The sequence below is a fragment of the Cebus imitator genome, unplaced genomic scaffold, assembly GCF_001604975.1.
Source record: "Cebus imitator isolate Cc_AM_T3 unplaced genomic scaffold, Cebus_imitator-1.0 Scaffold1034, whole genome shotgun sequence".
In the NCBI taxonomy this organism is placed as follows: domain Eukaryota; kingdom Metazoa; phylum Chordata; class Mammalia; order Primates; family Cebidae; genus Cebus; species Cebus imitator.
The window spans coordinates 57,530-84,139 of NW_016108349.1; the positions used below are offsets into that span (position 1 = coordinate 57,530).

The 26,610-nt window shown below is 47.4% G+C and overlaps 1 protein-coding gene and 1 long non-coding RNA gene across 4 annotated transcripts in view; both read right to left on the reverse strand.

Annotated features, from left to right (window-relative positions):
* The window catches only part of CYP4F12 (cytochrome P450 family 4 subfamily F member 12), a 21,440-nt gene extending 10,736 nt beyond the window's left edge, over window positions 1-10,704 (reverse strand). The window contains exons 1-9 of one of the 3 annotated variants that reach the window (XM_017521277.2): window positions 10,609-10,704; window positions 10,007-10,205; window positions 9,227-9,371; window positions 7,245-7,298; window positions 7,025-7,152; window positions 5,005-5,126; window positions 3,826-4,096; window positions 2,672-2,738; window positions 2,345-2,474 (exon numbers count right to left, since the gene is read on the reverse strand). In XM_017521277.2, coding sequence (XP_017376766.1) covers window positions 2,345-2,474; window positions 2,672-2,738; window positions 3,826-4,096; window positions 5,005-5,126; window positions 7,025-7,152; window positions 7,245-7,298; window positions 9,227-9,371; window positions 10,007-10,204 — 1,115 coding nt within the window. In that variant the 5' untranslated portion in view covers window position 10,205; window positions 10,609-10,704. The other 2 variants (XM_037735866.1, XM_037735867.1) reach the window with 2 other exon arrangements.
* An 11,466-nt stretch (window positions 10,705-22,170) lies between these two features.
* LOC108298671 lies at window positions 22,171-23,506 on the reverse strand. Its single transcript, XR_005198791.1, has 3 exons — window positions 22,605-23,506; window positions 22,446-22,510; window positions 22,171-22,259 (listed from the first exon to the last, which is right to left on the reverse strand). It is a non-coding gene; the product is annotated as an uncharacterized LOC108298671 (long non-coding RNA).
* Window positions 23,507-26,610: the final 3,104 nt, after the last annotated feature.

Here is a 26,610-nt window from a genome sequence, read left to right on the forward strand (position 1 = left end):
ATGGTAAAAAATTAAAAAAAAAAAAAAAAGTTCACAGTGTGAATCTCTACACACTATTCTGTTCTACCACATGGGAGAGGCACACTGACACTGCCTCCAATCCACCATCTTGGGAAAAAATACTGTGTCTATGTTATACACTCTTATTTGTATAGAAAAAGTCTGTGTTCATATAAAGTAGACATCAGGATAGCCATTTTCTGGAGGGACACACAGTAAACCATTGATTGTAGAAACCACTAGGGTGAGACTTAAGAAGGAAGCTCATTTTTATACATTTTTTGGACAGTTTCTTTAAAAAGTGCATAATGTTGCTTGAGATCTTCGTTTTCAAAAGCATAAAAATGTGTTGCCACCTTTTAGGACTGCTGTTCTGAGCAAAGGCTTGGACGGGAGGACACTGCCTCCAAAACACCTGCCCAGTCCTTTGCCTCCTCTCCATCCCCAGCCCCTGGCCTGGCTCAGGTCTCAGAATGTCTTCACTGGGACTTCATTCTACAGCTGGTTCTCCCTCCACAGTACCACTGAAAAGATCTTTCTGGCGCCCAGATCTGACCTGTCCCTCCCCTGCTCAGCCACTTGTTATGGCTCCCCATTGCCTTTGGGTTGAAAGGGAAGCCATTACCATTTTCCCACATCTTCTACAGCCAGACCCTGCTTTCACCTCCATTATTATTATCTCATCATAACTCAGTTTCTTCCTCTCTCATTATCTCTCTGTCTCCTTCTCTTCCCTGCTCTCTTTATCTTGCTCTCGCTCACTTTCCCTCCCTCTTACTTCTTTCTCCCTTTATAACCATCTCCTTCACCCCATGCCCAGACTCCTCCTCTCTCTCTCCCACCCCTCCTTTCTGCATCTTTGCCCAGGCTGTCTCTTTGGCCTAGAGCACTACCGCATTCAAACATCTGCTGATCACCATTCAGAGTTTCAGTTGAGCTGCTTTATTATTTCGGTTTTTTACTTTTTTAGAGATGGGTTCTTTCAATATTGTCCAGGTATATCTTTTTTTTTTTCTAATGGAGTCTCACTCTGTTGCCAGGCTGTATTGCAATGGCACAATCTCCGCTGACTGCAGCCTCCACCTCCCAGGTTCAAGCAATTCTCCTGCCTCAGCCTCTGGAGTAGCTGGAACTACAGGTGCGCACCACCACACCCAGGTAATTTTTGTATTTTTAGTAGAGACAGAATTTTACCATGTTGGCCAGGATGGTCTCGATCTCTTGATCTCATGATCTGCCCACCTTAGCCTTTCAAAGTGCTAGGATTATAGGTGTGAGCCACCACGCCTGGCTCCTAGGTTCATCTTAAACCTGGCCTCAAGTGACCCTCCCACTTCAGCCTCCTTAGTACTTGGTATCACCGGCATCAGCCACCACATCTGGCTTGAAACACTTTCCATACTGCCAGCCATGTTTCTCTTGCTCTCAAATCTGTCCTTGCCCATGTGAACTGGGAATGCCCTGCCCTGGGACTGTTCCCACTAGGCTGGGAGTACCTGGAAAACACATCCCTGGGCAGGGTTCTTTCCAGGTCTCCAGAGCACAGAAAGGTGCTGGGAACAGAAGTGGCATTGGAAAGGCATGTGGAAGAGTTTGCTGAATGAAGACTGGATGGATGAATGATGCAGGTGTCCTAGACAAAAGATAGATGACTTGTACCCCCAGGTCTCTCTTACGAATCCCTGGACTGGACTGCAGGGTAGGAAATAGGGAATAGAAGAGCAAACATTCAGGAAGTAAAGATGCTTGAAACAAATGATAATTCACACAAAAGAAAGGAGTGAAAGGAAAATTCATTGACTGAATGTGTCTAGGTGTCACCATCTGCTTTCATATATTGTCACCAAATCTCTCAGTAGGCTAGGTCTTTCTGTCCCAAAAGCCTGCAAACATTCCCCTGCTAGCCAGGCTGGATACCAGGTTCTGCCTCTGGGCTCTGCTCCTAGTGCTAGTAAGCAATAATGGAAGAATTGACAAAAACAACTTCCCTCCTCCTCACCTGAGCAAACACCCAAGAAGTGAAGACGTTTGAAAAAAAATGATATTTCTGGGAGAAAAGAGAGTGGAGGGGAAGTTCATTTGCTGAATATATGCTAAGTGGCATTATCTGTCCTCACATATTGTCACCAATTCTCTCAGCATTCCTGCCCTTTCGGTCCTAAAGTCCTGCAACCTTTCCCCTGACAGTTGGGCTGTGTATCAAGCCCTGCCTGTGGTCCTCTGTTCCTATACCCACTAAGCAATAGTGGCAGAATCAACAAAAACCAACTCCTCTTCCCCTCCCCACCTGGAGAGCAGAGCCAATGAGAGGAGCTCAGGAACAGCCACCAGCACCTGCACTCACCATTCAATCTCTTTAGGCTCACGGTCCTTCAGAAGCTCTTGCACCTCCTGCCGGCAGCGCTCCTGGTATTCTGGGTGCCTTGCGAGGTTGTACAGGACCCAGGAGAGGCCACTGGCCGTGGTGTCATGGCCTGAGGGGAAGCAAGGCAGGCTTGGGTCTCCAGGCTGCTTCAGCAGCAGAGGGTGGACAGCGCCCACATATTGAGACCCTCAGGAGGATGGAGGGAGGGGGAAGATGGGCAGCATGGAGTGATCCACAGTCCACCCACCAAGTTCCTGAGACGGAGGAACCTCTGTCTCCACTGTAGTCCCACACTGGGACCCTCACCTGCAAACATGAAGGTGTCAGCCTCTGCTCTTATATCCTCATCTGACAATGGCTTCCCATTTTCATCCTGAAGAGAAAGTAAGACACACACACACACACACACACACACACACACACACACACACACATTATACTGTCTCTGAGACCCCCGAGTCTAACCTAAGACAATCTCTGACGATCTGATCTTCCGGAAACTCAAACCCACTCTGCACTTCTAGATCTCTCCTGGTCACCATCACCAGAGCCCCGACTCCAAGGGCTTCCCCCCAGCTCCTTTGCCTCCTCTTTGGTCCCTGGCGGCAGGAATTGATGGCTCTTGAATACTTTCATATTTCTGCATAATGCAGACTTTCAGAGAAAAAGATATTGGCAACCTAGGGTACAGGATGTTTAAATGGCAATTTGCCTTTGAGTTTAGAAATAATGTATTGCTCCAAAGATACTTGCTCACATTCTAGAGTGGCAAACTCAGAGAATCTTATCTTTCCAGAAGATGTTTGGGTTACAAAACTGTAGAAATTGCCATCTCACTGGAGAGGAGTAGTTTATACTCCAGAACAAAGCGTTCTCTCTCTCTCTCTCTCTGTCTCTCTTGCTCACTCTGTCGCTCTCTCTCTCTTTCTCTCTGTCTCTCTCTCTCTCTCTGTAAGAAAGAAGGAGTGTTAACAGCTAGCTGTCCTACATAAGCTATAAGACTCAGAATGTAGCAGCCTCTCTCCTATGGTGCAAATTCTTGTGCATTTACAGGTAAAAACACTGTGTTGCCCTGGGAATGGGGAGCCAGCTGTACGGTCCTACTCCACCTGCTGTTATTGCTGTAAATAGCTAATGGGCTGCTGTGGTCCAGTGCTTTGGTGCACCTGTCATCATAGATAGAGACAAAGACATAGACATACAGGTATACATAAAACTGTGGAAGACTAACTTACTAACTTGTAAGTTGAGTAAAATCTTAGGCTCTTCACAGTTTCAGAATTAGCAGTCCCTGCAGGCTGCATTCAACAGAGTCATCTCTAAAACCTATCTGTGACCTTCACCTTCTCAAGCATCTCCATGGTTCCCAGTGCCCTTTGGATCAAGTCCAATTTATTTCATCCGACATTTGACATCAAGCTTCATTCTATCACTTTAATTCTGATCGTAGAGAAACCCACCTTGCTCAGCAGAAGCACATCAATGAAATCCAAAGTCTTGGACTTGGCTTTGTCTTTGAGGAAGTCATCAATATCCTGAGTGGGGAGGGTGCGGCGCCGCTCCTGGATGACAGCGTCTGTGAAGTCGTGCACCAGGCGGCAGGCCTTGCGGAAGCGCCGCGAATCGTGGGTGAGGTAATACAGAAAGTCCATGTGCTGGAGGAGATGCTGGGTCCTTTTTTCTACAAGGGCACTGAGCTCCAAGATGGTGGCAATATATTCACTGGACCTCCTGCAGGCCGAGGATGGAAAGGGAGGGAACAGTTGAACATATGCAAAGCTTTAGGAACTCCAGCAGCCAGGAGCTACCACCTATCAGGAAACTGAGTATCTAGAAACAGATGGTCCTAGAGATACACAGAGGGTATCAGTCATGAGATTGACTCTCCAGACTCTTCCCTCCCTGCACCCTCTTTCTGAGAGCTGTCTTCATGCACCAAAGCACCCAGAGCATAGGTTGGACACCACGTTTCTCTCTGTCTCCCAAGCAGTGTCCAGTACTGATCATTTTCCAACACTGTCCACACAACTCAGACTTCGTCTCCTTCCAATTCATCCCTGCTCCAGCCCCACCATAACCAACTCTCTCTCTGTCCCTCTCTCTGTCCCCCACCCCACCTTCCACCCTGTAATCCCAGCACTTTGGGAAGCCAAGGCAGGCAGATCACCTGAGGTCAGGAGTTCAAGACCAGCCTGGCCAACATGGCGAACCCCCTCTCTACTAAACATACAGAAATTAGCCAGGTGTGGTGGTGGGTTGTCAGTTTCCCACACAGCTCAGCTCTCACTTTGTAGTTCCATCATCAGCTGAAACTACAAAAGCTCTCTGGAAATCTCTTGATAAACTTCATACCACTGCTCCTGATTTTCAGTGTCCTAAATATCTAACTCTGCCTACTTCCACAACCTCATTTCTCCTGTCTGTTGCACATGCTCGGCTCATCCTAACCTTCTTGCTGTTACTCAAACATTTCCACCCACCTGGAAAGACAACACTTTCTCGCTTTCTTGACCTTCAAAGCCCAGCTGTGATACAAATCCTCTCAAAAGGTACTTCTGGTTACTTTGCTCATTCCTCCCTCCCCAGCTTACTCCCTTTGGTCCATGGACTCCCATCCCAGGCCCTGGGAAGGAACTCACTCCTGACAATGGCTGTCAAAGCTGAAGATGCATTTCTGCAGACTGTCCAAGGTCATGAGGCTGATGTGCTCAAACATGTCCAGACGACTGCTGCCCTCTGAGGCCAGGCGCTGCCACTTGTCCTGGCCAGAGAAGGGAAGACAGCTAGAGCCAGACCCTGCATTCTTGGTGCCCCTCCCCAGCCCCAAACATCAGGATGGGCTCCCAACAACCAACCTCCTGGTCCTCTGCCCCAGAAACCCATTGCCAACGAGGACCAGACTTGGATGGGAGCAGAAGCTGTTGGTATTAGGAGACGAAGACCCATGGCTGGGAGTCAAGAGACCTGCATTCAAGTCTCAGCTCTGCCTCCTATGCCCTGTGTGCCCATGGTCAGCCTATTGCCCTCCTCTAGGTCCCACCTGTCAAATATTCAATAACAGTGACAAGTCTGCTTTGGGGCCAGATAAACCAGGATAGAATCTCTGCTCCACCACTCCTAGCTCACTTATTAACTGGTTGACCTCTGTCCAGCTCCCTAATCTCTCTGACCCTCAGTTCATCATCTGCATTAGGGCAAAAATAATCAGAGCCTCACAAGGTTATTAAAATTAAAGTAGACAACATATATCCTGGCATTGGGACATGGCGTTTTTTCAGGCATATGGTGAGTGCCCAGTCAATGTTCGCTTTATTCATCTCCATTGTGATAAATGCACTTAAAAAATATCCCTGTGTTGGAAGAGGCACTCCTTCATCAGCCCTGAGCATCCTTGCTGGGTATGCCACCAGTGCAAGACCGTGGTGTTCTTACTTGAGCCATGTCTCAGAGTTGTGTTTGCAGAGAACAACCTGGAGAGATAAGGCAATGACTCCCCCTGGATTAACATCAGGCTTGTTTCTGCTGCTATTAAAGCGGATTCCCTAAGCCTAGTGCCGGTTGTATGCCATGCAGTGTAGTGCATGAGCAGGCTGCTATAGAGGCCCATCAGTGTCCCCCATGGAATTTAGGTTGACTCAGAAAAAGGATACAAACCAACAAGAAGTACATGTTGCCTATTGTGCCATGAGTAATCAACTACCCTCTGTCTCTGACCCAGGAGTCTTGTGTCTTCTATTAGAATGCATGAAACAGTAACAATCTAACTTATCAGCTTGCAAATTTAAAAAACAACCTGGACACTTCACAAAATCCTGACCCCTCCAGTTCTTCACTTCTCCTTGTATTTACACCCTTTGCATAGTAATTTTTCAGCAACTCCCATTAAGAGATGGATTCTGTTTTACGCCCCTGTAAGTCTGTGCTGGACTTCTGACTTTCTTTGGCCAATACAATGTGGTGAAAATGATGATATAATATCGCTAATAGACCTAAGGCTGCTTGAACTTTGAAACAGTGCAGAGACACTGTCCACAGACATTGCAGCCTCCTCACAGTTTCTCAGAAGCCAGTCTCTGCCATGTGAACGATAGGGTGCCTTCTGGAGGCAGAGAATCACATGGGGAAAAGTCCACATGTCATAGCTGAGGCCATCCTAGATCAGCCTGAAGCTAGTGAAGCCCCAAACTGTGAATGAACTGAGCCAGGATGAGCAAAGCTGCCGACCTGATCCACAGCAGCTCATGTACCAACAGTGATCCCTTCCACATCCAGAAGAACTGGCCAACTGTCTCACAGACTCGTTAGCAATCGTAAACCCTTATTGCTCTAAGCCAGTGAGTTTTCAAGTGGTTTGTAATCACCAAAGACGATTATGCAACCTTCATCTTTACTCTCTTGCATTTACATGGCTTCCGTGAGAAAAACACAGAAACTGACACCTTCTGACTATCTGCTCTGTGCTAGGGACATGACTCTTGCATTATCTTACCACCTTTTAAGTAGAGATTATTATTCCTGTTTTGCAGACGAGGAAACCAAGGCTCAGAGAGGAACAGCAATGTCTCAATGCCACCCAGCAGAGCCAAAATTCAGAGCAGATCTGTCCGTGGTCCCTCCACCCCAAGACTCCAGCTGGGACCCAGGGTTCAAGGGACTCACGAGCATGATGTTCACACTGTCATTGAAGATCTTTACATAGGGTTTCAGGATGTTGAAGTGGAAGGCGGGTGTCAGCATCCGACGGCGGTGGCTCCACTTGTCAGCAGCAGTCAGCAGTATCCCGTCTCCTAGCAGGGTAGCCAAGGACAGTGGGCAAGAGCGGCACCTTCCCCAGCCCCAACAAGGTCGTCCCCAGCCCCTTCCACCTGCAAGCACTCACCCAGCCAGGGCTTCAGGAACCTGATGAAGAGCTCATCCTTGGGCGCATTGGCAGCTGGTATGAATAAGGACCATCAGAGGCCATGTAGAGAGCAAGAGAGGAAGTTCAGGCATAGGGGGAGGCTCCCTATCAGCATTTTACCCACTCCATGCCCAGGATAGCAGGAAGGGGACCAAGGGCAGAGGAAGAAGGGAGGATAGAGGAAGAAGGACCAGTCCAGGCCACAGCAGCACAGTAAAGCAATGACATAAGCTAACAGGGCATAGCACACCCCAGCACACCCTGACATGTCTCCTACAGGGCCTAGCATGTGCAACACCCGAGCACAGCTCCACACTCTACAAAATACCTTGAAAGGGGCCTTTAAACACCTTTAAAGGGACATGTCTGCCCCAGTACTCTCTATCATCTCCTGACATGGACCTGGGACCTGGGCCATGTCCCCAACATAAGTTAACATGCTGTGACATGACACAACACACATGATCCCTAAACGATACATCGTCCAACATGGACCTGAGGTAGTCTGACATGACCTCACAGACAGGCCCCAGGTGGGATTTAAATATGATTTCTTAAATGTCCTGGACATGTCCCAGGTATAACCAAGACTTTTCTTGAAGGGTGATTGGAATGGATTCTGAGACCTGGCTCAGGAAGACTAAAATCATAACTCTGACAATTCCAAAGGGACCCTGGGTCCCAGACCTTGGACAAGCCACAAACATGGCCACGACATGACAAGAAAAAGAAAAGACAATTTCAAGTCACAGGTCAGAGAAGAAGCAGAAAGTCTGGGGCATGCCCCAAGTGTCCTTGCCCACAGCTGAGCCACACACATGACGACCTCTCCATATGATCCCGGGTAAAACATGCCAGATATAGCCAGGTATAATATAGAACTCATAGGCTATTTGTAGGACCCCCTTGGGGAAAGGTGAGCTTTCTGACAAGAACTGAGCTACTGGGACCCATAGTTGACACCATAAAAAAAGAGCTGCCTTAAAAGGAAAAGTGATGCAGAAAAATGGTGAAATTAAGAAAAGGAAACAGATTCCTGATGATGTTCATTGACACCTGGATCCAGCCACGCCTGAAGACCACCCTGCCTTGACTTTACACTCCTTTGATTCTCTTTATTTGCTTAGAGCACATGAAGTTGAGTTTCCATCACTCACGACTGAGAGAGACTTCAGCAGCCAGAGAGTGTTGGTGACTTGCACAGTGACTAAGCATTCTGGGGTCAGAGCCATAGTTTCTGTGGGATGCTGCCCCCTCCTCTGCTCATCCTGGTCTGTCCAAGGGGGAGAAGAACAGAGAGCAAGGGGAGATCAACCGGCTTGTGTGGGATCTCCCATCGGAGATTCCTAAAACCTGTAGGAGAGCAGTAAACTTGGTGTGGATGAGCGTCAGGATGAAGTGGAAGGAACTGACCTATCATAGGTGGACGTCACACAAACAGCAGCCCAGATTCTCCACCAGCCACAAGTCCTCCTACTGCTCTGGGCTGAGGGCTGGACAAGGCTGATGTCAGGACTGGAGGGGCCCCCAAATACCAATGATGCCCACTGCATCATCCTGCCCCACACTTCAAAAACTCCTACTCATGAGTCCAGACCCAGCTCCAACAACTCCTCCAGGAAGCCTTCCAGCCTGCCCCAGCAGACGCCCAGTTCTCCTCTGGGTTGTCACACCCATCTCTGTCTTGCCCACTCCTGACCCAAGGAAGCTAAAACTCTTCCTGTCTAGACCCATCTCCTCAAGCATGGGCTTTCCTTCAAGAAAGGGCTTTGGATTGAGGCCTCTTGGAGTTCCAGTGGTGCCCAGGACACCAAGACAGGGAGCAAATGGCAATGGAGGGAGAAGACATTGAGATGGAAGTCTCAATGAGGGGACTGGGTACTCAAGGAGGGGCCTGGGTACTGAAGGGACCACACAGAAGCTTAGCCTGGCACCCACCACCACAGGCTGTGCATGGGTACCTGAGGCATTGGTGATAGACCGGATGATGTCAGGGTGGCATAAAACAACGAAGGGGATGATGGGACCCAGCCATATTCTGAAGCCTGGGGAGTAGGTGGCCGATAACTGGGTCAAGTTCTTCAAGCCCTCCTCTGTAGGACCGATCTGAAAGCAAGTCAGGGAATGTCACCTCCTGTGATGGTTAAATCCAGGCTAAGGGATGCCCAGATAGCCAGTCACACATTATTGCTGTGTGTGTTTGTGGGGGTATTTCAGGAGAGAATAGCATTTGAGGGTACACTGAGGAAGGAAGCAGTAGGCAGAGAAAAGTGAGTGAGTGGCAAGAGGAATGAGTGACTGGGGAGGGGAGTGAGCAGGGAGGGGAATGAGCGGGCGGGGAGGGGAGTGAGCAGGGAGGGGAGTGAGCGGGCGGGGAGGGGAGTGAGCGGGCGGGGAGGGGAGTGAGCGAGCGGGGAGGGGAGTGAGCGGGCGGGGAGGGGAGTGAGCGGGCGGGGAGGGGAGTGAGCGGGCGGGGAGGGGAGTGAGCGGGCGGGGAGGGGAGTGAGCGGGCGGGGAGGGGAGTGAGCGGGCGGGGAGGGGAGTGTGCGGGCGGGGACGGGAATCAGTGGGCGGGGAGGGGAGTGAGCGGGCGGGGAGGGGAGTGAGTGAGCTGCCCCTCTCGCTCCTCTGCCGTCCCACTCCTCAGCCACCCTCATTACTCAGCTCCCTGAGCCCCATTCCTGCCACTCTGGAAGTCCATCCACCCTCAGACCCCAGACCCATTTTGCCTCCACACTCACCAGGCCCAGGTGACCCAGGAACCAGTTCCGTACTGGGGGTTGTGGGAAACACTGGAGCCGGCGGCAGTTGTCGTAGAAGGTGTAGGTCCAGGACAGGACGCGGGCCAGCAGCCAAGAGACCCCGACCAGCAGCAGGAGCAGCCACGGGGACGCTACCACGGGCCCGAGGCTCAGCCAGGACAGGCTCAGCAGTGACATCCTGCAGGGGGATGGGATGGAGGGTGAGGTCCTGAGGCCCAGGGAAGAGCTGGGGTAGCTAAGGGGACAGCAGAGAGGGGCCAGGTCAGGAAATGCAGGAGGCAGGGCAGGGAGGGCTCAGGGATGGGTAAACAAGGGCTGAGATCTAAAGTCCAGAAAGGCCCAACCAAAACCAACAACCAAGCGGCCTCCAGTGACCTGGTAACCACACAGAAAGGGAAAGAGACAGGAGCTGATTAGAGTCCAGGAAGGCCCACCCTGAATCCTTAGGCTTTTGCTAGGCATTCAGTTACCAAGAAACCACCACTCTCCCAGGCCCGCAGCCTACAGTCACCCAGCCTTGGGTGGTGCCCCTCCCCATCCCAGGCCAGGACCCTCCAGTCCCACCAGCTCCAGCCTGGCACCTTCTGTCAGGAGCAGCTTGTTCCACACAGCCTCCTCTCCTCTTCTGCTGGAAAGTCTTTGCCTCTGGCCTCTGATCTAGGGAAGGCCCTGGGAAGCTGGGCTGGGCTGGGCCAGCCAATCCCCACAGCCTGGGTGTGTCTTCCGTGCCCAGGCAGCCACCCAAACCCTGGGGTTGGGCCAGCTGGGTGCAGATGGACCCGCTCAGTGTGCCCCAGCACGAGCACTGAATTCTCAGGTCTCAGCACCTTCCTGGCAGTTTGGAGGAGAAGTTGGGGTGTGGTTAAAGGAGACTCTGAACCCTAAGTTTACAGCCACCCTGCCCTTCCACAAGGGTGTTCAGATAAAAGCATGAACTTATGAGAGTTCGCAGCCAGCTGAGCTGGGCCAGGCAGACCTCTGTCCCAGATCATCCGGGTTCCTCTCCAAATATGGGCGGGGAGCATGTCAGGCACCGTTTCTTGGTGCAGACTTAGGAGGTTCAGAGACAGAAGCGTCTGACCTCTGACTTCACAGCCTGGCAAGAGTTCAAGCCCTGCCTCCAGGCAGCCCAGGGCCTGAGTTGAGAACTGACTTCTGGAAGCAGGAACAAAGAATCCAGCCCCAGCCCCACTGAGAATTACCCGGGTCAGATTCTGGTGATGAAGAGCCCAGCTGGAGGAGCAAACCCAGAGGCTGGGCTCAGCTTAGGAGGCCAGAGCAGAGGCACAGAGGATGAGGCTGAGAGGGACCGGATGGGGTCCAGGCAGGGGAGGGCAGAGCAAGGGGCCCTGAGTGGAGTCCTTGTTCTGCCCTGTCCTTGCTTTGACTGTGGGCAGTGCGGCCCTCCTGGGCTCAGGCTCCCCATCTGGGAAATGGGATGTCACATGAGGCCTTAGGGGGTGACAGAAGAAGGCTCTTAAGAAGAGGGAGCACCAAAAAGAGGGGCTGAAGGGAAGGGAATGGCAACTAGCACTTGAGCTGCTGCGTGCCTGTCTCTACTCTGTGCAAAAGACTGTATGGAAAGTACTACTGTGTGCACCTACTGTGTGCCAGTCTCACTATATAAAGTGTACCTACTGTGTAGCAGGTACTCTACTGAATTCTGTCTACTATGTGCCAGGCGCGCCACATGAAGTCCACCTACTAGGTGCAGCATGCTCTACATAATGTAAGCTTACTTTTTGCAGAGTACTTTATATAAAGCATGCCTACTCTGTGCCACGTGCCGTATGTAAGGCATACCTACTGTATGTCAGGTGCTGTACGTTGAGCATGTCTACTGTGTACCTGGTGACCTACATAAAGCACACCTACTCTGTGTCAAGTATTGTACATAAATCTGGTCTACTGTGTGCTGGCTACTCTGCATGTAGTGTACCTACTGTGTGCCAGGTGCTCCCGATAAAGAGTGTCCACTGTATGCTGATTGCCCTTCACAAATTCTGTATCTTGAGTCCTGGCCCTTTATATAAGCCATACCTGCTGTGTGCCAGGTGCTCTAAATAAAGCACACCTGCTGTGTGCCAGATGTTCTACATAAGATGCTTCTCCTGTGTGTTGAGTGCTCTACATAAAGCAAAACTACTCTGGCAGCATACTTCACATAAAGCACACATATTATGTGCCAGGTACACTATTTAAAGTGTGCCCAATATGCTACATGAAGAGTACCTACTGTGTGCCAGGTGTGTCACATAAAATGTACCTACTATGCGATAGGCACTCCACATAAAATACACCTACTGTGTGCCAGGTGTTTTACATAAAGTGCACCTACTATGTGCCAGTGTGCCAGGTGTTCTACATAAAGTGCACCTACTATGTGCCAGGTGCTTTACATAAAGTGCACCTACTGTGTGCCAGGTGCTGTACGTAAACTGCACCTGCTTGTAACAGATGCTCACCTGCATCACAATGCCCAAAGCTGTCCCAGCACCCTCTCATCAGCTCTCTAGGCCAGAACCCTGGGGATTGTTGAAGAGACCGGAGTGATGGCATCCAGAGGAGGGAAGATGTCCATTTAACCTGAAAGCAAACTGAGTCTCAGAGTGGGCAGGCCTCTAGCCCAAGTTGCAGAGCTTGCAGGAACTCAGGTCCGTAAGAGCCTCAAGTCCAAATCATTTTCCTTTGCCATGCTGCCTTACCCCTATTCATTAGGGTCAATGCCGTATTAATACTGGGACATTTATAATGAAAGAATCTCAGGTAATGTGGCCCAGAGGAGAAATATCTGGAGGCCATTGGATCAGCACCTGGCTTCTCCTCCCACACCCAGGATGCTCCGTCCAACAGACCCAGGGCTCCCCCGCTGGCCCTCCTTGGATCCTGTCCAGAATTGCCCTGTGGGGTGGACTTGGGAGAGGGGGGTCTTGAAGGATGGGGCTCCTAGCAGAGCTGCTGAGCAGGACGGTGGGGAAGACAGTGCTTCTGACACTGGCCAGGTTTTGGTGAGCCCCTAGTCCTCCCCCACCCTACTATCACTGCCAGCTCAATCAGCCAGGGAATTCAGGCAGCTGGCCCTACAGCCTCAGTGAGGTTGGGTGTATCCGCCAAAATCCCCACACCCTCTGCAAGGACAGACCTCACCTGCTGGCGGTTCCATCCCTGTTAGGCTCAGGGAGCAAAACCAGAGCTTGATGAACAGGCAGGGTCCTAGGGACACAGAAGAAAGCTCCTCCGGTGGCTAGCATGGCTCAGCTCACTGTAGACCTCCTGTGTGCCTGGGATGGGCAAGCAGCCTAGAGCAAGGAATGGCGGCCATCGACATTGCCAACATGAGTCGTGGAGCCTGTTTTAGGTCTTTTAAGTATATTGACCATTTTATCATTTTACAAATGAGAAATCAAGTCTGGAAAATATTTAAGTGACTACCCACAGTTACACAGCTGGTGGAGCTAGGCCGCGCACCCAGATCACCCAGCCAGCCTCACATTGTGCCCCCCTCACCACTGGGCTGTGCGCCTTCACGTCTGTAAATGGGCGTTTCCGCAGTACCGTCTCACAAGGTTGTCATAATAACTAAAACAGATGATGACTGCAAAATGACATTTCAGGGATAACAAGAAGGGAGCTTGGGGGAAGTTCATTTACTAAACATGTGTTAAGTGGCATCATCTCCCCTCACACACTGTCACCAATTCTCTCAGCAGGGCAGATCTTCTCTGCCAAACAGCCTGCAACTTTTCCCCTGATAGCCAGACTGGTATTATACCCTGCATGTTGTCCTCCGTTCCTATTCCAACTAAGCAGTGGTGGCAGAACACCTCCCCCCGCCCACCTGCGGAGCAGAGCCATCAATGTTGCCAACATGAGTCGTGGAGCTAAGAAACAGTCACCAGCACCGCGCTGTTGCCTTTCCCCCGGACTGGAGTGCAATGGCACGATCTCGGCTCACTGCAATCTCTGCCTCCTGGGTTCCAGCAATTCTCCTGCCCCACCCTCCCAAGTATGTGAGATTACAGACGCCTGCCACCACACCCAGCTAATTTTTGTCTTTTTAGTAGAGACGGGGTTTCACCATGTTGGGCAGGCTGGTCTCGAACTCCTGACCTCAGGTGATCCACCCACCTTGGCCTCCCAAAGTGCTGGGATTACAGGTGTGAACCAGCACGCCCGGCCTGAAAATTTGTATACAGGGCTTCAGGATGTTGAAATGGAAGGTGGGCGTCAGCATCTGATGGTGGCGGCTCCACTTGTCAGCAGCACTCAGCAGGAGCCCGTCACCTGGCAGGGCAGCCAAGGGTCCTGGGCAAGGGCATCTCCCTCCCCTGACCCCCCAACGTTTTTCCCAACTCTGTTCCCACCTGCAGATACTCCCCCAGCCAGGGCTTTAGGAAGTTGTAGAAGACCTTGCCCTTTGGTACAATGGGGGCTGACATGAATGAGGACAATCAGGGGCCATGGAGGCGGTAAAGGAGGGACTTTGGGTGTGTGTGGGGAGGCTCCCAGCCAGAGGTTTCCACTTCTCCCCTCAGACCCCCACATAGCAGGAAGGGAGCCAAAGGCAGAGAAAGAAGAAAGGATGGGGGAGAAGAGAGGAGAGTAGACCAGGCTGTGGCAGCGCTGTACAGCAATGACAGCGGAACACGGCACAGCATACTTGAGTACAACTTGACGTGGCTCCAACTTAGTCTAACATGTTCTGCAACACCTGAGCATAGCTCGACACTACAGAATTCCTTTACAGGGACCTAGCCCTCCTGGCACTGTCTACCATCTCCTGACATAAACCTGGAACATGTGACATGGCTCCAATATGTCTTAACATGTCCTGACATGGCCACAAAACACATAACAAGACCCAGCATTATACAATATGCTCTAACAAGGACTTGAGACCATCTAAAATGACCTCAGCATGTCCCATTGGCAGGCCCCAGATAGGATTTAAATATGGTCCCTTTAAGGGCCCAGATGTGGCCCAGGTCTAGTCCCAGATATTCCTCAGGCATGACTTAAATGTACTCTAAAGCCTGTCTCAGACAATACTCAAATAATGTCTTAGAACATTTATAAAGGGACCCTGAATCCCAGACGTTGGGCTCATTCCAAACATGGCCCAGGTGTGACCAGCAAGAGAAAAAGACCATCTCAAACAGCATCTCAGACAAGAACCAGACAGACCCCACGTGACCTAAATACTCTTAGCCACAGCTGAGCTCCAGACATCTGCGTATGATTCCAGGTGTAAACATATTCCAGGTGTAACCAGGACCCAGGTGTAAATATACATATGACAAGATGTTGCCATAGAGCCACATTGCCACACCGAGGTGAGCTAGAAAGGGAGGGAGGGGGCGCTTCTGAACACGGTGATCCCGCAGGGACTCCCCCAGAGGTCACCTTGGAGCAGAAAGCTAAGTGACATGAAAGATGGCCCTGGGTAGGAACCAGCCCCTGAAGCCACACCAGGAGTATAAAAACCCAGTTCCCGCAGGGGCAATCAGATGGCCTGAAAAGTGTGTCCCTTTCTGCTTCTTTCTTCATTCCTGCTGAGAAAAGCAAAGACATAGGACAATTTCCCTCAGGGTCTAGGAGAAAGCAGGAACCAGGTGTCCTGCCAATCCACAGTGGTGATGAAATCTGGCCCAGCCATACTGCCCAAAGCAATTTGTAATTCAGTGCCATTCCCATTAAACTACCATTGACATTCTTCACAGAACTAGAAAAAAACTAGTTTAAAATTCATGTGGGACCAAAAAAGAGCCCAAATGGCCAAGGTAATCCTAAGCAAAGAGAGCAAAGCTGGAGGCATCAGCCTACCAGACTTTGAACTACACTACAGGGCTACAGTAACCAAAACAGCATGGCACTTGTAAAAGAGCAGACACACAGACCAATGGAATAGAATAGAGAGCCCAGAAACAAGACCACACACCTACTGTTATACTGGACCGAGCGTAGAAAGCACCAAGACAAACGTATGCCAGATTGCAGGGTCATTTATTATGCCAGCGACCACAGAGGACTCACGTCTCTCCAACCTGTGGCCTTGAAAGGAGGGTGCCAAGACTTTTTATACCCGAAAAACCACCTTGGGAGTGGGGGTGAGGACCGGGGATGGGGATGAAAAAGGCTTCAGACATTCCGAGGGCTAGTGGATTCTGTAAATTACCTCCTGGGCAGAGATGAGGGTGGGGGTCTCTGGACATTCCAAGGGCCAGGGGACTTTTATCATTCCACTTGTTACTTAAGTGGTTTACAGAAGTCAAGATAAACATTTGTTTACACATTGTCTGGGTAGTGATAGAGGTCACAGATCTTAGTTACTTATTACAAGTCACAGGAGCCAGGATGGAATTAGCTTGGGCTGCCTATTTTGGTTATTACTGGTAAGCAATGGCTAGCAATTCTGGCAATTACTGATAAGAAAAGGTGAGAACATGCGGTGTTTGATCTTCTGCCCGCGGGTGTTGAACAATGAGAACACATGGACACAGGGAGGGGAGCAGTACACACTGGGGTCAGTTGGGGGGAAATAGGGGAAGGACGGTGTGGGGTGGGGAGCTGGGGAGAGATAGCAAGGGGAGAGATGCCAGATGTAGGTGATGGGGGGGAAGGCAGCAAATCACACTGCCACGTGTGTTCCTATGCAACAATCTTGCATGTTCTTCACATGTACCCCAAAACCTAAAATGCAATAAAATAAATAAATGGGGGAAAAAAAAAAAGAAAGAAAAGGTAAGCAGTTTTACATAGTTTGCAGAACAAACTAGCAGTTCTATTTACAGAAGCCAAGGCCAGCAGTTATTGTGAGGAGAATGGGGCAGCCGTTGCAACTTATTTTAAAAACAGTTTTGCATTTTATAAAATGGTGTTGCTCAGGTTCTGGCTCTAGGCTAGCACACTACTACTATCTGACCTTTGACAAACCTGACAAAAACAAGCAATGGAGAAAGGACTCCCTGTTCAATAAATGCTGCAGAGACCATCCCTGTGGAGGGGAAAGGGTGTTTCTTATCCCAAACTGATGTAGGAGTTGAGAAGAAATTATTTAGGCAGCGAGTGAGGGTAAGGTTTTCCTTTTAATGAAAAGCTGTCCCCAAATCATTTTCTTTTCTGACAAAGAGCAGCCTGTGAAATCAAGCGGCAGACATAGGCAGGCTTGAAGCTTGCAAGGGTGAATACCGGCAGCTGTGCCAACAGGAAAGGGGCAACCTGGAGACTAGGCATGTCCAACATGGTGGCTCCATCCTCCCTTTCCCTCGACAACCACATGCCCGGTAGGGAGCAGACAACATGGCGCAGGCCAAGTGGGAAGTCCATTTGCATAACAGATTAGAATGGGGCAGCCAGCTTCCTCCCGTGCTTTGTAAAGGTCACACCTGGTCCAATCAATTTTGGGGCCCTATGTAAATCAGACACCTCCTCCTCAAGCCAGTATATAAAATCCCCTGCACTGGCACTCCAGGACGAGCAGGAATTCCCATTCCGGTGCTCCCTCTCTCACAGGAGACAGAACTGTTCTCCTTTTGTCTTTCTTTTTCCTATTAAACCTCCGCTCTTAAACTCACTCCATGTGTGTGTCCATGTCCTTGATTTCCTTGGCATGGGGCAACGAACCTCGGGTATTACCCCAGAAAAATGAACCACTTCGAAACCAAGAAAGGGGACCTCAAGAACATCGCTGAAAAGGGGCAAAAAGGATGGGATTCTGTTTTTTTGTTTTTTGTTTTTTGTTTTTTTTGAGATGGAGTCTTGCTCTGTCACCCATGTTGGAGTGCAACGGTGCGATCTTGGCTCACTGCAACCTCCACCTCCCAGATTCAAGCAATTCTCATGTCTCAGCCTCCCGAGTAGCTGGGAGTCATCCCATCCACAGGGAGGGAGCTGCATTACTTATCTACTGATACCCAACAGTCATTACTCAGGGATGCTCCTAAGGGCATGATTTCTCCAGAATGTGCTGCCTGCACTGCAAGGGTCAGACCTGGAACAGGAGTGGGGGCTCTGATGGTGGCTCTGACAGCAGCCTGGTGAAGAACAGGGACTCCAGGTGCAGGCTGCATGGTTCAGCTCTCAACCAGCGATGGGAATTTGAGCCAGTCTCTTTACCTCTCTATGTCTCAGTCTTCTCACCCGAAAACTGGGGGTAATAACAAGGTTATCATGAAAATTAAGTGAGTTAAAATTAGCAAAGTGTTGGCCAGGCACCGTGGCTTACGTTTGTAATTCTAGCACTTTGGGAGGCAGAGGCAGGTAGATTGCCTGAGCTCAGGAGCCTGGGCAACACAGTGAAACCCCATCTCTACTAAAATACAAAAAATTAGCCAGGCATGGCGGCATATGTCTGTCGTCCCAGCTACTCAGAAGGCTGAGGCAGGAGAATCGCTTGAACCCTGGAGGTGGAGGTTGCAGTGAGCTGAGATCATGCCACTGCACTCCAGCCTGGGCAACAGAGCGAGACTCCATCTCAAAAGAAAAAAAAAATGAGTAAAGTGTTTACAACAATGCTCCCAGACACATGGTCAGCCCTAAGCATGTGTGTGCCATTATTACTTAATGATAGATTAAAGACAGGAACACAGGAGCAAGAACATAGCCTCATGTGGACCGTTAGAGTCTCTCAGTGATGGCTGGGCACAGTGGCTCACACCTGTAATCCTAGCACTTTGGGAGGCCGAGGTGGGTGGATCACCTGAGGTCAGGAGTTAAAGACCATCCTGGTCAACATGGTGAAACCCCGTTTCTACTAAAAATACAAAAATTAGCTGGGCATGGTGGCACATGCCTGTAGTCGGTGGAGGCTGCGGTGAGCCAAGATCGTGCCATTGCACTCCAGCCTGGGTAACAAGAGTGAAACTCTGTCTCAAAAAAAAAGAAAGAAAGAAAGAAAGAAATCCAAGAAGAAAATAAAGGCAGGGTATACTATATTCATGAACTGGAAGAATCAATATCATTGTTAAGTCTTCTCAGATTGATCTATAGATTCACATAAATCTCAATTAAAATCCTATCAGGACTATTTGTAGAAATAGACACACTGATCATAAAATTTTCATAAAAACACAAAGGATGCAGAATAGCCAAAAATTATTTGGAAAAAAATATAGTTGAAGGATTCCCATTATTCCTTTATAGGAATATGTACATACTGTAATGCTACAGTGACCAGGGCTACTGGACATACTGTAATGCTACAGTGACCAGGGCAGTGTGGTATTGGGCCAGCATGAAACAGAATAGAAAATCCAGAAATATATGCACCCAAATTTAAACAATTGAGTGATCTACAAACCTGCAAGGCAAGTTAATGCAAAAAGGATACTCTTTCCAAAAAAATTGTATGGAACAATTGGATATCTATTTTTTTTAAAAAAACAGTCAAACCATAGTTCACACCCCATACAAAATTTACCTAAATAAATTTTGATCATAGAATTACATGTAAAATCTAAAACTATAAAAGTTTTAAAAGAAAATGTAGGAGAAAAATCTCCATAAACTCCAGTTAAGCAAAGAGTTCCTATATATGGCAGTGTAAACATAATTCATAAAAAAGTAAAATTGGTAAGTATTACCTCAAAACAATTCAAAATGTTTTCTCTAGGAAAGAAACTTCAGAGTCTAGGAAAAAGACATGTAAATCACACAGCTGACAAATACTTGTAAATCACACATCTGACTTGTGCATAAAATCTATAAAGAACACTCAAACTCCAACAATAAGAAGGCAAACAACCCAAGGAAAAATTAACAGGCAGATTATTTGAACAGACACTTCGCCAAAGAAAATATAGTCATGTCAAATAGGTACATGAAGGCACGAATGGTTCAATGCCATTAGTCATTGGGAAATGCGAATTAAAATCTCAGGGATATGCCACAGCATACCCATAAGGAAGGCTGGAAGCAAAACTGACACTACTAAGCGCTGCTAATTATTTAGAGGACCTAGAATTCTCATACATTACTTATGGAAATTAAACACAACGCAGATGCTTTGGAAACAGTATGGGTTTTGTTTTTTGCTTTTTTGAGACCGAATCTCACTCTGTCGCCAGGCTAGAAAGGGTACCCAAAGAGTAAAAGTGTTTACCTTTAGAAAGAGGGAGAAACCGGGCAGAGGAAGGATATGTGTAGCACCAACACTTCACCAATACTGTCACTGTGCATTTAACTTTTTGCATGAGTGAATGTATTTCCTGTCAACGGTATTACATTTAAAAATTTAGGCACCCCTGTCAAAGTCTCATCTACTCACTCTGGAGTGGCTCCCAGTTGATCTCATGGGCCTAGGGCTAAGGTTCACTCTGAAAATCACTTCTGTGGTAGGATAAGGCATGACCTCTCATGCCAAATGGACCAGATTTATCCCCACTCTGCCACTCACTGAGTGACCTTGAGCAAGAGAGTTAACATCCACTCCATAAGATGAGTGTGAACATGAAAATAACATTTATCTGGGGAAGCTAAAATGTCACCTTCTCCCTTTTCAGTGGTCTACTTGTTAATAGGACCAAAACAGTCAGTGTCCGTGGAGTTTGTAGGGCATACCTGTTCTAGAAAAGTCTCTAACCACACCTGTATCTTATAGGAATATTTGTGCATCTATTATAGCTATAAAAATAAAATCTCCACCCCAAAAGTCCTTTGATGAAGAATAACTCGATTTGTAACTGATAATATCTCAAGTCATTAATGTGCATGGAAACAATTCTTACAAACAGAGGCAAAACCTTTTAAAATTATTTTCTAACATTTTGTGTTTTTAAAAATTTAAGACTGATTTGAATGCTTAACATGCATATTTAAAAAAACACAAAATAATGTTTCCTAAGATGATTTAATGTCATGGAAAGATGCTCACAACATATTCCTGTGTGAATAATCCAGATGGAAAAAATATATATGAGTTATTACACCATTTTTAGGTAGAATTCACATAAGATAAAATTCACCATTTCAACCATTTTAAAGTGTCCAGTTCAATAGCATTTAGTGCACTCACAATGTCATGCTCCCTTCATCACTATATGGGTCTGGAGAATTTTTACCATCCCAGGAGGAAATCCTGTCCTGATTAGCAGGTCCTCCTCAGTCCCACCTCCCCACAGCTCCTGAAAGCCATGAATCTGCTTTACATCTCTTCACATTGGCCTGTTCTGGAAATTTTAGATAAAAGAATCATACACTATGTGACCTTTTGCATCCGATGTCTTTCATTCAGTATCATGTATTCAAGGTTCACCACAGAGTATGGATCTGTGCTTCATTCCTTTTTATGGCTGTGTAATATTCCATTGTATGGATTGGCCACACTTTGTTTATGCTTTCATCTGGTAATATATACATTGGGGTTGCTTTCATCACTTGGCTACTGTGAATAGGGCTGCCATGAACATTCACGCACAAGCGTCTTTTTGTTTGAACACCTTTCTCAATTATTTTGAGTATATATCTAGGATGGAAAGCTTTACAGCGGAATAGAGTCATATGGTAATTCTATGCCTCATTTTTGATGAATCAGGGGTCATTTTAGGAAGGGTAGAGTAGGTCTCTGCAGACCTCAGCTCCGGGGCTCCACACGCAGCCAAAGTCCGTCCTCTGCACGCATGATCAGCTCCGGCTTCCTGCGGGGCTTGGTGTGGTCCAGCAGGACGCGGAAGCGCAGCAGCGTGAGCGCCAGCACCACCTTCATCTCCGCCATCGCGAATGCCTGCCCGATGCAGTTCCTAGGGGAGGGAGGTGGGAACTCTGACTGCAACCTGGCAGAACCCCATCCTGGCCCCATCAAGCTGGGAACCTGGGCTGGGACACCCAGCCCCGACCAGGTCAGCCTGAGGGACAGAGAAAGTGGGCATCCGTGCCTGGAGTCCCATGTGGGCTTGCATATCCTGCGGTCCTAGCCCAGATCCAGCCCACAGCCTAGACCAAGGATTGGGTGTGAGAGTGCCCTGAGCACACCAGGGATCCTTCTAGCACCAACCCAACCCTATTCTGTGGACCTCTTCCCGTAAACTCCAGAGGAGGGGAGGGAAGGAGAGCTGGAACTCGGATCATCTACAATGTCCTCCTTTTCCCCACTGTCATGCCCAGACCCCCGTACCCATCACCCTGTCCCCACCTCAGACACAGGCCGCCCTTACCTGGGCCCTGCCGAGAAGGGAATAAAAGCCAGAGGTGACCTCTCCTTGCTGTTCTCCGGGTCGAAGCGGAAGGGGTCGTAGACCTGGAGGTGAGACCAAGAAGGCTTGCTGGGTGGGGTCTCCCAGGACCGCCAGCCTTGGGGAGACAGACAGTTGTGTGTGTCTTGGGAGGAGGTGATGTCGGATTCTCCTGATCAAAACCCTGCCCCCTCCTCTAGGAGCCTTGAAATGGACAAAAACAGAGGGAGGGGGGAGGGAGCGGGGAGCACCTCGGGGTCCGGCCACACAGCTGGGTTGTGATGGGTTCCGAAAACACTGATGAGGCAGATAACGCCTGTGGGAGAGAAGGGGCAGTTGGGACAAGGCCCCCCTGCCTGAGGGGCCCGTCTTCCTACCCAGGAGTCTCCTCCCCCCGAGGCTGTGCGCACCTTTGGGGATGACCCGGCCGTCTGGGAGAGCAATGTCTTGGGTGCAGCGGCGGGAGACGGCAGGGACTGGGGGATGTAACCGCAGGCTCTCCTTCACGCACCTGGTCAGGAAGGGCAGCTGCGCCAGGTCATCCCTAAGGAAACACCCCAGCCCCAGTCATTATCGAGGGAGCAAAAACACAATTCTACAGCTTCTCTGTGTGCAAGTGAGACCTTTTCTTTTCTTTTCTTTTTAACTTTTTAAAAGAATTGCTACAAAGTCACAGGAATGATAAAAACAGTGTGGCAATATTGCAAAAACAAGAAAATAGACCCATGGAGCAGAAGGGAGAGCTCAGAAAGAGACATGAGAGTAAGTAAAAACTTCACATTTGGTGAAGGAGTCCCCACGTCCCCCAAACAAAATCCTGGGAAATGCATGGATTTTACAGTTCTGAAAGAAAAATGTGGACCAATTTAACTTCATAGAAATTAATCCAAAGTGCCCTCCAAAAATTAAGAGGCAATATCTTGCAACATAGGACAGAAAAAAATTAATTTTAATACACATTCTTAAAAGTAAATGCTTTTCAAGAATCCAAAGAAAAAGAGCAAAAATAGTAAGAAATCCAGCTCCGTAAAAAGAAAGCAAATAACATCGAGATGTTCAGCCTCGCTCTTGTTTTTTAAAATATCCATCAAAAGAAGAAATATGAAGATTGGCCAAGATTTAAAATTCAATAATGCAATAGTACTATCAGCAAAGTTATGGGAAAGTTTTGCCATAAAACTCAACTAATAGTAAAGGATTTGCAGTCGTCTTGTATGGTGGCTCATGCCTGTAAACTCAGCACTTTGGGAGGCTGAGGCAGACAGATTGCCTGAGGTCAGGATTTCAAGACCAGCCTGGGCAACATGGTGAAACCCCATCTTTACTAAAAAAAAAAATACAAAAAATTAGCTGGGCATGATGGTGGGTGCCCGTAATCCCAGCTGCTCGGGAGGCTGAGGTGGGAGAATCACTTGAACCTGGGAGGTGAAGTCTGCAGTAAGCTGAGCTCATGCCATTGCACTCCAGCCTGGGCAACAAGAGTGAAATTTCTGTCTAAAAAAAAATTGTACAGTGCAAATGGTCTTAGATTCAGCAATTGCACTTCAGGAAATTTGTCCTGCAGAGATGCTTATACATGTAAGGAATGATTCAGTGTACACACAGGCTGACTGCATTGTGTCCAGTTTAGCAAAAATTTGGGGACAAGACAAATATACATTAGTGGAAAAATGTTTAGGTAAACACCCACACAATGGAATACTACACAGCTAAACAAAAGAAGGAAATAGGGATCATTAATCTCATCACATACCACAAACTAGCAGGTAAATCAGTACAGACACTCTGGAAGGCAAATTGTAAATATCTACTATAATTAAAAACATTTAATGTCCTCTTCAATGTAGAAATGAGCTGAATAAAATATGGAATAAAATATACAGCACTCAGAAAAAAACAGCATTAAGGCACCCTGTTGAGTGAAAAAAAGTTACAAGCATATACATATGTACGTGTAAAAGAGCAGAAAATATATGGAAATATATTTATAAAAATGAGTGATTCATAAATGATGCAGAGATAGGTGATTGATTGATTGAAAGATGATAGATAGCTGATATAGAGATATAAAGATACATAGATACATAAACACATAGATAATAGGTAGACATAGAAACATAGATAATAGTAGATAAATAGATAACAGATGAAAGATACATAATCATATGTATCTATCATAGGTGATAGAGATGATAGATAGATAGATAGATAGATACATAGATAAATTTATGGCTTAGAGACACCTTTGGAGAATGAGAGAGGATTGGGTGGGGTGGCAGGATTGTCAAGGAAAACCCCAGTCTTATCTGTAATGTCTCATTTGGTGCAAGAAGAACTCTCTTTTATCATTGGTTTTGGAATTTAATGCTCTTTTTCCATATGACATATATAAACACACAATGGAATACCATTTAGCCTTTTAAAAAGATAAAATTGTCTCATTTGCCACAACACGGAAGAACCTGGAGGAACTTACGCTAAGTGGAGTAATCCAGGTGCGGAAAGACAAACACACGTGATCTTACTTATCTTGGGACCTAAAATAGTCGAGCTCATAGAAATAGGAGTAGAATGGTGGTTACCAGAGGCCAGGGCTAGGGGAGGGACAGGGAAGGGTGAGATGATGGTCAAAGGGTCAAAGGGCAGAAGCTTCAGTTAGACAAGACGGATACGTTTTTGAGACCTGCTGCACAGCGTGGCGCCTTTAGTGAACAATGTATTGTATTAGTTGAAATTGCTGAGAGAGTACATTTCAAATGTTCTCAACACAAAGAGGATAAATATATGAAGTGATGGATTTGTTCATTACCTTGATTTAATAATTTCAGGTTGTATACATGCATCATAACATCATACTGTACCTCTAATACATATATAATTAAAACTTGTCAATTAAAGATAAATAACACATTTAAAAGCAAACTCGTTTTTCAAAATTTATATTTTAAGGAAAGCAAAGGATCTCAGAGATAATGTACTGACCTGTGTCTATTTTATGTACTTTCATTTACAAGGAAAAGCGCAGTGCGTGTTCATATAAATAAATATCACAGTATGGGCTCATATAAATGTGGGCATCGGGATAGCCATTTCCTGGAAGAATACACAGGAAACTGTTGCCCATAGTCACCGCTAAGGTGGAGCTTAATAAGGAAGCTCATTTTTATCATTAAGTGTTCTGGGCCTTTGCTTTTAACCACTCGCATAATTTTGCTTGAAATCTTGGTTTTATACTCTGGGACATGGGTCAGGGCAAAGATTTTCTGTGAAAAACCTTAAAAGCACAGGCAATAGAGAAGTGAAATTATATCAAGCGAAAAAGCTTCTGCACAGCAAAGGGAACAATCAAGAAAGTGAAGAATCAACCCACAGAATGGCAGAAAACATTCGCAAATTACCCATCTGACAAGCAGATAATAGCCAGAATACATAAGCAGCTCTGACAAGTCAATAGGAAAAAAAACCTGATTTAAAAATGGTCAAAAGATCTGAATAGACATTTCTTAAAAGAAGGCATACAAATGGCAAAGAGGTAGATGGGAAAAATGCTCAATGTCATTAATCGCCAGAGAAATGCAAATCCAAACCACAATGAGTTATCATCTCATCCCAGTTAAAATGACTTTCATCAAAAAGACAGGCAATGATGGATGCCAGTGAGGATGTGGAGACAGGGGGCTCTCACACTGTTGGTGGGACTATAAGTTAGTACCGCCACTGTAGAGAACAGCTCAGAGGTTCCTCAAGAAACTAAACTAGAACTACCATAAAACTGAGAAATTCCACTACTGAAAAGAAAGAGAAGAAATTTCTATCCCAAAGAAAGAAAATCAATCTATTGAAGAGGTATCTATACTCCTGTGTTTATTGTGGCACTATTCACAAGAGCCAAATGATGGAATCAACCTAAGTTCTCATTCACTGATGAATGGATAAAGAAAATCTGGTGTGTATATTATGCACCGTTAAAAAGACTGAAATTCTGTCATTTGTGGCAACATGGATGGAACTGGGGATCACTGTGGTAAGTAAATAAGCCAAGCACAGAAAGACACATATCACATGTTCTCACTCACATGCGAGACCTGAAAAAGTGGGTCTCATGAAAATAGAAGGTAGACTGGTAGAGGGGAGGAAGGGATGAGGAGAAGCTGATTAACGGGTACAAATATGAGGTTTGATAGTAGAAATAAAACCTAGCACTTGATAGATCTGGGGTCTCACTATAACATACAATATGTACTGTACATTCCAGAGTAGTTTGCGTATGTTAGTTATGTTTCTAGCATACAGAAAAGACGAATATTTCTGGCGATGGATATCCCAAGTACACTGATTTGATCTTTATTATATGAATATATTAGATTATCACATGTATTTCAAAACTATGTGCCTCTATTATGCATCAATAAATAT